At 35.5% G+C, this 12,666-nt stretch overlaps 1 protein-coding gene across 16 annotated transcripts in view; it reads right to left on the bottom strand.

Moving 5' to 3' along the window:
* Positions 1-12,666, bottom strand: part of kcnt1b (potassium sodium-activated channel subfamily T member 1b) — a 116,536-nt gene that overhangs the window by 17,881 nt on the left and 85,989 nt on the right. For 11 of the 16 annotated variants that reach the window (XM_059337672.1, XM_059337676.1, XM_059337679.1 and 8 more), the window contains 8 exons: positions 11,995-12,144; positions 10,666-10,901; positions 10,336-10,356; positions 6,923-7,136; positions 3,435-3,540; positions 3,098-3,270; positions 1,512-1,583; positions 371-505 (listed from right to left, as the gene is read on the bottom strand). In XM_059337672.1, coding sequence (XP_059193655.1) covers positions 371-505; positions 1,512-1,583; positions 3,098-3,270; positions 3,435-3,540; positions 6,923-7,136; positions 10,336-10,356; positions 10,666-10,901; positions 11,995-12,144 — 1,107 coding nt within the window. The remainder of the gene's footprint in view (positions 1-370; positions 506-1,511; positions 1,584-3,097; positions 3,271-3,434; positions 3,541-6,922; positions 7,137-10,335; positions 10,357-10,665; positions 10,902-11,994; positions 12,145-12,666) is intronic. The other 5 variants (XM_059337673.1, XM_059337678.1, XM_059337682.1 and 2 more) reach the window with 1 other exon arrangement.

Below are 12,666 nucleotides of genomic sequence, written 5' to 3'. Positions count from 1 at the left end.
GGGGAAGGTGATATATGCCTTTAATTGTGCATGCTAAATAAATAAAAGAGTAGTTTTGGCAACTGTAGTTTGTCCTGATGATGATCCCAGACGCTACTCAACATAAGTGATGCACTAACTTTTAACTGCTCTTAATTGTCTTTTTCTTTTCTCATTCTATGTTTTAACTGCATTCTCAACTGCTGTATGTTTTTAATGAAATTCTGCATCTTTACGGTGATCTGAAGGCAAATTTCCACCATGGTGGATAATAAAGATTGATTGTATTGTATTGTATTGTATTGTAACTCATTCTCTTTTTCCACCACTGGCTGGTGCTCCAACAAACTGTTTCCTGTATGTTTCTACAGTGAAATGCTGTGTGTGTTACCTGAACATGGTCTGGACGTTGACGATGGTCTTGGCGTCTGCCATGTAGTCTTCCTCAGCGCTCATGGTGCTCTCTTTGTCCACCACCACCAAGTTGTCGGCGTAGATGATACCACACTGCAGCAGGTTGTCCAAGCTGGTCCAGTCACACAACAACAGCATGGCATCAGGAAATGTCTCTCCTTAGATATTTTAATAATGATTTCACATCTATTTCTAATGTTCAGTGTCGCTATGAATCACTGGTTCAAAATGACACATTACTGAAGTCTTTACCAACTAATCTTGAAAAAACACCATATTATGGGATGTCCAAAAATGGTCCCCTCAAAAAAAGTCATGCTATAGTATGATGATTTTTGTCAAAAATGGTCAAATTTTAAAATGCCTAAAAATGCTAGAAATGGCCCAGTTGTAGTCTGGCAGTATAGTGTGCCCAAAAATAGTGAAAAAACACAATATTATGGGATGTCCAAAAATGACCCTCTCAAAAAAAAGTCATACTATAGTATGTTGATTTTTTTTGTCAAAAAATATCAATTTTTAAAATGCCTACAATTGCTTTAAAATGGGTCATTTATAGTCTGTTGATACATATTAAAGCATAATTTGGTCAGAGATGACAGAAAAACATCATATTATGGGATGTCCAAAAATGATCCTAATCTCTACTAGTTTGAAAACTTTACAACTTCAGTCAAGTCTGTTAAACCTTTCAAGCCTGACAACAATACATAATTTATATTGTTGATGTTTAAGGGAAACTAACAATCTTGCTATCAAACTCCTGTATTGCTGTGCTGGGAACATTATAGCCTGATATTGTCTACAGTTGAACAACTTCATGTGGAAATAAGAAAAGTAATATGATGGGAGATCCGAAGTGCATCACCAATAGCTGTTTTGTATTTTTAATAAAGTGCGTTGGTGAATCTTTTCTTTAATCAGACCCTGAAACTACATTCTTTGATTGCCACTAAAGATAATAATGCATTTTATAAGTGATGATGTAAGCGTTGTTGAGGCTGTACTGCTGGCAGCTTTAATAAAAAAATGGAGAAAAAAGAAAACTACCACTGAGATGAACAAGATCATTAAATGAGTTAATCAAGTGAGCAGGTTTTTATAATCCGAACACATACTTATCGATCGTGCCAGCCATGAAGTAAACCATTGGAAAGCAGCAAATGGCCTCTAAGAAGTGGTTGTCTGGCCTGCGGGAAACAAGAGAAATCATGAGTGAGTCTCCCACACTAATTATCTCTGCAAAACCCGAGCGACACATTATGACACTCTTGCTGTAATTTTCTCAAGTTTTCTTGTAGATCAGTTCCGGGCAGATAAAGTTGGTGCTGTATTAATTAATGTTTTATTCAGGAACGAGAGAGAAATATGCGTGTTATCCTTAAATTAAACGGGAGGTTTCCTGGCTCTCAGTCTTTGTAGTTTATCGGTTTTAGCGACTGCAAAGATTTGGCCGAAGTTAATGAAACTCACAGGGAGTTGGAAAGGAAAACGGTGTGGATCACTGCACACACACTCAACACACACACACACACACACACACACACGCGCACACACACACACAAATGTAAACATACACTGACACACAAATTGGCTTTCTTGTGCAGAGAAAACTGTTTATGAATAATGCAAAAGCCATTTCTTACTTTATCTTGAGGCAAAGCTAACCCATAGTTCCGGCTCTGCTCTACTGAAAACAATTTGGTTGGTTTAAATTAAAAACATATGCGGAAGAAAAAAAAAATCTATTTCAAGCACACATGTGTCTACAAACAAATGTAAATACACACTAACAACCAAAGAAACAGGCACACATACATAGATCCTTTTCTCTACATGTTTGAACTTGCAGTTTTCTGCATAAAGAATGGCTTTTTATTAATAATGTAAAACTATTTTCTATATCTGCGTTAATCCATATATTTTAAGTATGATGACAAACTCTACAGCAGCAATTCTAGCAAATTATTTCTTATCTATAAAAGGTCTACTTTCACTAAACCTTTATTAACATTAATGTACAGTTGAGTGTATCAGTCTACTGGTAGATTATCTCAACTTTATTGTGTTATAAGTACTTAATTTAACCCTCTGGAGTCCATGAAAGCACCTTCAAATGACATGAAAACATAAAAATGAAGCAACATTGAGTTTTGCCATCAGCTTCCTTCTAAAGTTCTGGCTTGAAACTCCATGCCAGATTTTTTTTGATGATATTATAAGTAAAATATAAGTAAAAATGGAGATAATGTCAAATATATTTAGTATAAAAATATTGAACTAGATATTATCCTCATTGTACCTGTTATATGTTATATTTGCATCCTGTGTTCATATTTGCAACATGTACATTTCTGTGTGTGAAACATAATTTTCAAGATCAGATTTTTTGTTTTCCTTTGTATCTTTTGGGTTCAAAAATTTGATTGAGAAAGTCAAAGTTAAAAATTACTTATCAGGACATATAGGTGACGTTGCGCTGAAAAAACTGTTACCAACATGGCATGGTGAAGATTTTTTAACAGATTTTTTAACAGAAATAATAGCCAAAGACTTCAGAGGGTTAATGTACATGCGTCACAAGCCTCTCTATATAAAGCAAATTACTCTTGAGTCATTATAAACAACATCAGCAGTTTTACATGGCTGTAGGAGTAAGAACAAAGAAAGCAACACTGTGTTGAAGGACGGTTAAAAGTCTTACGGGTAGTCCAGCAGCAGCACTATGGGGTTGAGCTCCTTCCTTGGCCGATAGTAGGCGCGCAGAGGGACGATGAAGTTGTACAGACCGTTTCCTGCTGTCTCCGCAGACACTATAATCAGCTTATTCTTGAAGCCGTATGCTTTGGCATCCTCAAAGCTGCTGTGTGTGCAGCCCTGGATGGAGGCGGACAATTCAACAGGGAGTCAGTCAGGTTTTAATCTGAATGTGCTCTTAGATACATCACATCATTCTATTTTTTTGAATAAAAAATATGGCAAAAAATGTTTTTGTGGTGCAATTCTGAGCCGTTTTAATCTTTTCCTTCGTGTGAATTCACCTTGTCGAGGCGGAGGCAGCAGAATGGAGCTTTCTGTGGCAGGAGGTGGCACAGGGTTGGAGAGCTGCCGATGTAGGGCGAGTTGGGTGGATAGCCCTTCACAAAACTGGTGGAAGAGAAACAAGAAATGCCTCTGAGCAAAAAGTGCTATCAAACTTTTGTACTTTAATTGTGTCAAAAGAGAAACTTGACTGACATATTTTGATTAAGTATCAGATATCCAGCAATAGTGCTGTCAGTCTCGGTTACTATGTATAACAGACTATTACTATGTAAAACAGACCATTATTTTGTATAACAGACCGTTACTATGTATAACAGACCATTATTTTGTATAACAGACTATTATTTTATATAACAGACCGATACTACGTATAACAGACTATTATTTTGTATAACAGACTATTATTTTGTATAACAGACTATTACTATGTATAACAGACCATTATTTTGTATAACATACTAGTATTTTGTATAACATACTATTATTTTGTATAACAGACCGTTACTATGTATAACAGACTGTTACTATGTATAATAGACTGTTACTATGTATAAAAGACTGTTACTATGTATAACAGACTGTTACTATGTATAATAGACTGTTACTATGTAAAACAGACTGTTACTATGTAAAACAGACTGTTACTGTGTAAAACAGACTGCTACTATGTATAACAGACTGTTACTATGTATAATAGACTGTTACTATGTATAATAGACTGTTACTATGTAAAACAGACTGTTACTATGTAAAACAGACTGTTACTGTGTAAAACAGACTGCTACTATGTATAACAGACTGTTACTATGTATAACAGACTGTTACTATGTAAAACAGACTGCTACTATGTAAAACAGATTGTTACTATGTAAAACAGACTGCTACTATGTATAACAGACTGTTACTATGTATAACAGACTGTTACTATGTATAACAGATTGTTACTATGTAAAACAGACTGTTACTATGTAAAACAGACCGTTACTATGTAAAACAGAGTGCTACTATGTATAACAGACTGTTACTATGTATAACAGACTGTTACTATGTAAAACAGACTGCTACTATGTAAAACAGATTGTTACTATGTAAAACAGACCGTTACTATGTTAAACAGACTGTTACTATGTAAAACAGAACATTTCTATGTATAAAAGACCGTTACTTTGTATAACAGACAGTTATTATGTATAATAGACAATTACTATGTATAACAGACCACTAATATGTACATTTAACATCAGCTTTAGCATAAAAAAGTTCTTAAATTATTTATATTTTTATAGAGCTTAAAAAGGTTCAAATCATGGTTGACAGCAGAACTGTCCCCAGTAAAGAGAAGGGAGAAAAGGACAAGAGAGCAGCACAGAAGAAGCACAAGAGGTTAAAGAGACAGAGACAGAAAGCGAGCTGGATGACAGAACAATAGAAAGAAATTGAAGAAGACAAATGGACAGTAAATAAGAAACAAAACCCGGTATGGGATATGGCTGTGTTTAGAGACTGGTTAATTGAGAGAATAAAATGTCAACAGACTTTGACATTTGCAGAGCGGCAATCCCAGGTAAGAAGGAAACAAACGGGATGAATGATATTTTGTGTCACATTATTGATTGGAGTTCATTTTGCAATGACACACTCACTGTACGCATTACTCTATAGTGTGGACTTTAATAGGAAAATGATACATGATGGTATAAAATGAGTATGTCATGAATAAGTCTTCATTGCTTTCATCATTATTCTACCATACTAAACATCACAGTGAATTACTGCCAAAACTGCAGCGTTTCTGCTTTCCATCATTCATATTATTTGATTCTGCAGCTGTTTTGTTCAAATTAGTGATGTTTATAAGCCTGAAGGACTCATCGCTGGTCAATACCAACTACATCAGCAATTACAATGTTTTTGTAGTCTGTTTAGTTTTAATCGTGTCTCATTTTGTTTGTGTCAATTCAGTTCTGTGTCTCCTGATTTGTAAAGTGCCAGCTGCAATTACCCTAATCAGTTCCACGGTGCCCTCTGGTTTGCCAATAAAATAGATTGTTTATGGTGCACTACAACCTGATCGCCACATGATGGCACTGTGGGACCTCGAGCAGCTCGGTGTGTTTCCTGCAGGCGATGTAGTTGCCTTTATCTCCTCCAGCTGACAACTCCGAAGGCAGAAAAACTACTCGAGTGTCATGGGGTGCTGTATTAGAGGCTCAGAGGTTAGGAGGACTTTGTTATGTCCAACTTTATAAGACCCACTAACAGCTACTGTTCAAGAAGACTTGTGTGGGCTGTGAGGCGCAGAGGCACCCAATCTGCCCCAAACTTATCTCTGTTTAATGAAACCACACACAGAGAGAAGAACAACGCTGCTGAGATAAACTCTGGTTTGCTGAATTGCTATAATGGTGACTAATGGGTGAGTGTTAAGGGGTGAGGATGTGTGTAAGGACACGCAACCGAAGCTTCACTCAAGAGGGAAAAGTGCTGACCCTCGCCGTCATGACACACACATCCATCACCGCCATGTTGGCACCTTACAGCGCCATGACACACAGATTATACGCCTATTCAAAACCAATCCATCTCTTCTCCTCCGCAACCACTGAGACATGAAGAAGAAGACAGGTGACATCAATCAAATGCAGAGCACAGGACACCTGTGTTTATGAGGAGGTTTCACTTTTCTCCTTGTCTTTTATTTTTTACTGCTTCAAAACAAGCACATCTTTGGGTCAATAACACCATATCTCTATATTTCTGTTTGGGCTAGTAATGTGCTGCCCACTGCTCCTTGCATGGTGTGTTCACTTGTGTGTAAAAAAGGATGGGTCAAATGCAGAGGTTGAATTTCCCCATTGTGGGATTAATAAAGTTTCTTCTTCTTCTTCTTCTTCTTCTTCTTGTTCTTCTTCTTCTTCTTGTTCTTCTTGTTCTTCTTGTTCTTCTTCTTCTTGTTCTTCTTCTTCTTGTTCTTCTTCTTGTTTCTTTTTTTTGTTTGTTTGTCTGTTTTCGCTGTGTGGCTTTGTACTGTGGTATCGTCATTTTCATTGTTGTTGTTGTTGTGGTTGTCCTTTATATTATTCTATGTATGTTATTTGTGTTTACATTACGTCTAATTTGTAAATATGTTTCTGAGTCTTTATTGTCTAGAATTGTGTTTTAGTGTCTTGTTATCATATCGTGGCTCCTAATAAGTAATCGACTGTTCTTTAATGTTTATTCGTTAATGAAAATAAATAAATGAACGAACGAACAAACGAACGAACAAATAAAAAAATGAAAAAATAAATGAATGAATGAATGAATGAATGAATGACTAAATGAATGAATGAATGAACGAATAAATAAATAAATAAATATTGGGGAATTAATTCAAAGGTTATATAAATAAAAGAAACTAACATAAAGATCAATTTATGTCACATTTTATCAATAAATGAATGCCTACATTTATTTAAAAAAAAACTAAAAAAAAACAACTTACTCTGACCCTACGGAGCCCTCCTCGTCTGATTGGTTGGTTTCGTCCTCTGATTGGTCACTGAGGAGGTCGCAGGGCAGGATGGCGGAGGAGTCTGCGATCTCCAGGACAGGAGCGATGCTCGGCCTGCGGCTCCCGGAGCCGTTCTCCGTCGGCAGAGTCAGCTTACCGCTGTCCTCGGGAGGGTCGGGGTTCTGCAGATCTATAGCTACAGTGCCTGAAAATGACATGTTGTCATTGTATGTATGTGCAGCGAACTGTATATACACACGACTAATTTAAAAACAGCATGTGCAGCAGTTTTTACTCTAAAGGCTTGTTATGTCAGGTGAATGTTTCAGCATAAATTACACAGTGAACAGATAAACATTTTATCTCAGAAAACACTCTTGTGCTGCTTTACGCTTTTCCATAGTGTATATCTCAGTAATAAGGTTCATGTTTAGCTTGTTCAGCATCTTTGTCACACACATCCTATCAGCTTCTTTAGCGCTGCTTAGCTTGACCTTGAGGAGAAAATGTATTGCCTTCTGAATCATGTAATTATACTCTCAAGCTACATATAAAATGCATGCAAACAGTATCGACCATCCTGAGTTTATCGATAAATATGTCCCTGAAATACATCATATTAGCTGTATGTAATATGATGTATGATATATGCACAACACATATATCAGGTATATCAGATACATGATTAGATATGTTCAATACATATATGAAGTATATCAGATACGTGATTAAATATGTTCAACACATACATCAGGTATATCAGATACATGATAATATATGCTGATGATACATGATTAAATATGCATAGTAAATATATCAGGTATATCAGATACATCATGTTAATGTCCTTCAAGGGGTCCTTTACAGGAATTAAAGTCCTGATAATGGACACTTTGAAGTGCATTAACCTGTTTATACCATGGTCCTTTGCCACCCAAAAAAACAACTATTATTTTATGTTTTTATGTGTTTTGCAATCAAAGTTGCTTCTCTGTGACACCTGATGGTTTGACTAATGCCCGGAACAATTACTACCATCCCATTGGCCAGGTACTACAGGTGGAAAATAGCAATCTGCTAGAACCTGGCACAATGCATATTCTCTTGTTGATTAATGTCTTATTGTGCGCTGTCCCTGTTTCGAAATAAAATAAATTACAAATAGGGCAGGGGTCAGCAACCTTTACTAACAAAAGAGCCATTGTCGGCCAAAAAAAGTCTGCAAACCTGATTTTGAGCCTTACAATGAAGGTTGATTAGCCTACCAACATTAATAATAGGTCAGACATAATGAGCATTTATTTTCATGATTGTCAGAATGCAGCGAGGACCCCAAGTGCAAATCAGAGGCCGGAAACTGAAGAAATATCTCAGCAGATTTGGAATCAAAAGCTAGACTAGCTAAGGAAATTCAAAACTAGACTTGAAGTTGGCAAAATTTAGAGGTAACAGGGCTGACCTGTAGACTTCTATAAGCTATGAAGCACATTTTAGTTGACTAAAATATTTTAAACCATTTTTACTGCCGTACATCATTTACACATTTTTACTATTGAAGAATACAAATTACTTTGGGCCTACACCAATGATAAATTCAATTTAAAATGAATAAACGTTTCATTTTGTATAATTTTTTTGTCACAACCCCAGGTAGCCGCAAGTTCATAACCCTGCCATAGGCTTATAATACAATTAAAACATTGTTTGACTTCTCTAGCGTGTATAGGACGAACCTTTGACAGCAGAAGATATTTCTAGGCTAGTGCTATGAGACAGAAAACAAATTTCATGCTAGAAAGACTCTTAATAAATATAATTGCTTATGGCTGAGAAAATGTAAATATAGTTTCAAAGTGTGACGATCACTTATGTAAAGCACATTTAAAAGTATTTGGTAACACTTTACAATAACCATCATTTATGAATGGTAAACATGTTTAAACATAATTTATAAACCATATATAGGTCATTTAGAATGGTAAATACATCATTTATTAATGTTTAACTAACTACATCATTTATAAATGGCAAATAGATGGTATATTAATTTAAGTTTATAGTTACTTTACCATTAACAAACAATTAAATTATAATTAATAGTTTATTAATAGTTTTAGTTGCACTCATTTTAACATTTTTAACACCATATTAAGTATGTAAATTATTTTGAAATGATTCATATACCTTTAAGAAATTGGTTGAAAACATTTAAAGATTAAATATGTATAGCACGTTGTAAATGGCTAATAATTGGTTTATAAACCATCTATAAAGATCACTCAGTTGGTTATTGTAAAGTGTTACCACACTGCAAAAAAGCCAACTTGTATTTTTTGGCTTAAAACAGTGATTTAAGTTGGTAAAACTTGGAAATATAAATTATTGACATTTAGGGCAATAAAATAAAATAAAAAGTTAGCACAACAAAGGAAGCCAGTTGTCAGCTCAAAAACAAGTTTGTGAGTTGTTGTTACTTATATCTTTAAGTTGGGGTTCAAAACAAGGGACAATAGTTCTGCTAACTCTTATTTCTTTGTTGTGAAATTCAGTCATTAGCGAAAGGTAGCGGCTAACTGATGCTAGCGGCTAACTGACGCTAGCGGCGCTGCTTGTTACAGCTACAAGAGTAGCCATTAGCGTATCAATGCTAACTCAAAATTGTGGTCACAACATTAGCTGACATTTCATAGCGGCGTTACAATCGTGCCAGAGAAATTCAGAGTTGAGCAAACTCAAAAACAAAACTTAAAATATTTAGTTTAATTGTCCAACTTAAAAATGTATTGTAGTTTGTTGCCTTGAAATGTTGAGTTCACCTAACTTTTCTTTTTTTTGCAGTGCAAGTATTTATCTGTAAGTCCAGAGGGGAAGTGTATTTCTGTGTTGCAGTCTCTATTCAGCAGTGTTCAGAGGATGAAATATTGAAGTACTTCACTCAGTGTTGGAGATAATTGTGGTAAATTGTAAACAGAAGATTTGACTGCGCCCCTGTTCCCTTCGGTACTACCAGCCCACGCTTTAATTAAAATCTTGAACAGACAGTTTAACTGCAAATACGTGTCGATTGTCAGGAATCAATGGAAATCTTGCAGCCAATCAGAATGAAGTAATCACCCAGACCATGGTATAAATGATTATATATGTACAACACATCATCAGGTATATACCATACATGATTATGTTTGTTAAAAACATATATCAGATACATGATATATGCACAATACGTATCATTTTCTTTATATAAAATGTATTTTTTATCTTATAATTTTAAATAACTGTGTCTTGTACAGTGTGTAACATATTATGAATAGTAAAATCTGTACTCCTTTTATTACAGGACTAGTAAATAAGTATATATGTATATAAGTAAATATGATAAAGTGATGCATCATGCACAAACTTACCATATGCAGTGGCCTGATCAACTTTCACAGGTCAAAGAAAAAGCACAACGCAATAATGTCAGCCAAGAAAGTAAAAAGGCATGTAAGAAAAAACTCATGCATAACAGTCAGCGAAAGCATACAGCGTCACCAAGGCAGCCACCACTCAGAAATGTTCAGTGTGAGTAAATAAACAACAACAAAGCATCCATTTTCTCTTCGTACACGGCAACCCTTTCAAACCTAACACTGTCTGCAGACTAAATCATGATATTCAACTTTCCTTTCTTTCCTCCTGTCTTCACCAACATCTGAATCTCTTTTATGTCTGCCTCTGGCTCTCACTCTCACCCATGCTGGCGATGATGCTGTGCACGGGCAGCCTGGAGGGCGCGTCATAGAGGCCAGTGACAGGCAGGCCGGTGTTGTGCTTCTCCTCCTGTTTGAAGATGAAAGCCGAGTTCTCCTCCTTGGTGATGTTGATGTAGTAGCAGGTGTCCGTGGAGGCCATGATGTGGCGGGGGCCGGGGTTCAGCAGGATGCTCTTGTTGTCCTCCCGCTTCACTCCAATCAAGCAAACACCATATCTGGGAGAGATGCCAAGTTTAAAATGGACTTCAGCTCAAAATCTTGAGCATCCCAGAGGCGCTAATGAGATAAAATGTCATGATTATAGTGTTTACTGCCCTAAAAAGCCTAACTGCAGTAACTACGCAAAAGGTAAAACTGATAACCCCTCACTTGCGCTAAACTTTATACAAAAGGATATTATAGCTTTCACATCCTTACTTGTGAGACGTTTATTGTTGTTACATTGGAAGTCTGCTAAATATCCTTCTATGTGCCGGTGGCTTAAAGACACTTTTTTTTAAATTAAGGCTTGAGAAAATTAAATATCCATTAGGAGGAAGTTGTTTTTTTTTACATTTTTTTCACAAATGGCAACCTTTTATTTCCTTTTTCACTAATTTAGAGGTACTACCTGATTGAATTTCTGCCTATTACTGTTGTTGTGCATTTTATATTGCATAAATGACCAATAGTATGTGGGGCGTTCACTGTGTTTTGTTGTTTTTGTTTGTTTGTTTGTTTATGCTCAAAAATCATGATGATTTATTTGACCTTTGACCCCAGTTACTGCACTCTGATTTTTCTGTAAAAGGTTCTAATCATAATGCAGTAACTACAATGTTGTTGTCTTCTTTCAGCTTTAAAATTTAGTTTTCAGTGAATAAACATTTTCAAATTTATTTGTTATAAGAGTATTTAAAAGTGTTTCTGCTCAAAGATTTGGGTATTTTAGACTTAACATGATAAAGAAATGTTATATTTTAGTCTTTTCAGTTCAGTTCAGTTTAGTTTTTCACTTCATCACTATCCAGATAATAATTTCCCTTTCAAATAAACTTATAATTTCTATTGTTTTTATGTTTAGATTAGTATACCATATATCCAAAGCAGACTGTGGTAAGTGCAATTACTGCTTGATTTTGAGTTGGATTTTGTTGTTTTTATATAATTATTTCTCTGAAATAAAGCAAAATTCAAATCTAAAACTTTCTCACAAGATAAAACAAACATCAAGGAGTTTTAAGTTATAACTACATTTTTTTTTTTTTTTACCAAAAATGTAGTTACTGCAGTTAGGCTTTGTAGGTCAGTATAGAAGACTTTACTAACTTCTTATGGGCATGGAAGGAGGCGTAGGTGAAGCTCTTCCCATCGTACTCGCCAAAAAACTTGCTGTCACACAGACGGATGTGGTAGACCTCGTTTCCAGAGCAGCGTCCATACATCCTCTGCCACTGCTCCGGTGACAGCTGCCCCTCCCTGCAACAGCATCATAAGAATAGTTAGCAGCAAGATGTGTGTGTGTCAACATGAGTTAGGTGTAGGCTATATTTAGAATATTCTCAGGGCTTTACCTCGCTTCAGACCAAGGTTATAATAGTTTAGGATTTTTCATTAGTTTTAATTTCGTTGTGATATTGTGTTTTCAAAATCAGTTAGTTTTAATTCGGTTTTAGAGTGAGCTTGCTAGTTTTAATTAGTTTTTATTTTTTGGAAAATGCTTTTTATTAGTTTTAGTGTTGGTTTTAGTGTTTTTGTAATGGGGTATTTGTTGGGCGTGAGATTCAAAAAAGTCACAATAAATGTTGCCTTTATTTCTTTTGTCTTATCCATCTCGGCCACAATAAGTTTATTAAGTCATAAAACCAGACAGATGAAATAGATTTCATATCCACTAAAAAGTTTACGTATGAAAAAAGTTGACAAAGACGAAAACAAAGGACATTTTTACTGTAATTTTAGTTTTAGTTTTAGTTAGTTATTTGTGCTATTGGGCAGTGG

This window comes from Centropristis striata, chromosome 7, assembly GCF_030273125.1.
Source record: "Centropristis striata isolate RG_2023a ecotype Rhode Island chromosome 7, C.striata_1.0, whole genome shotgun sequence".
NCBI lineage: Eukaryota > Metazoa > Chordata > Actinopteri > Perciformes > Serranidae > Centropristis > Centropristis striata.
Note: the sequence above shows the minus strand (reverse complement) of the source record. Positions and strands in the feature narration are given on the sequence as shown.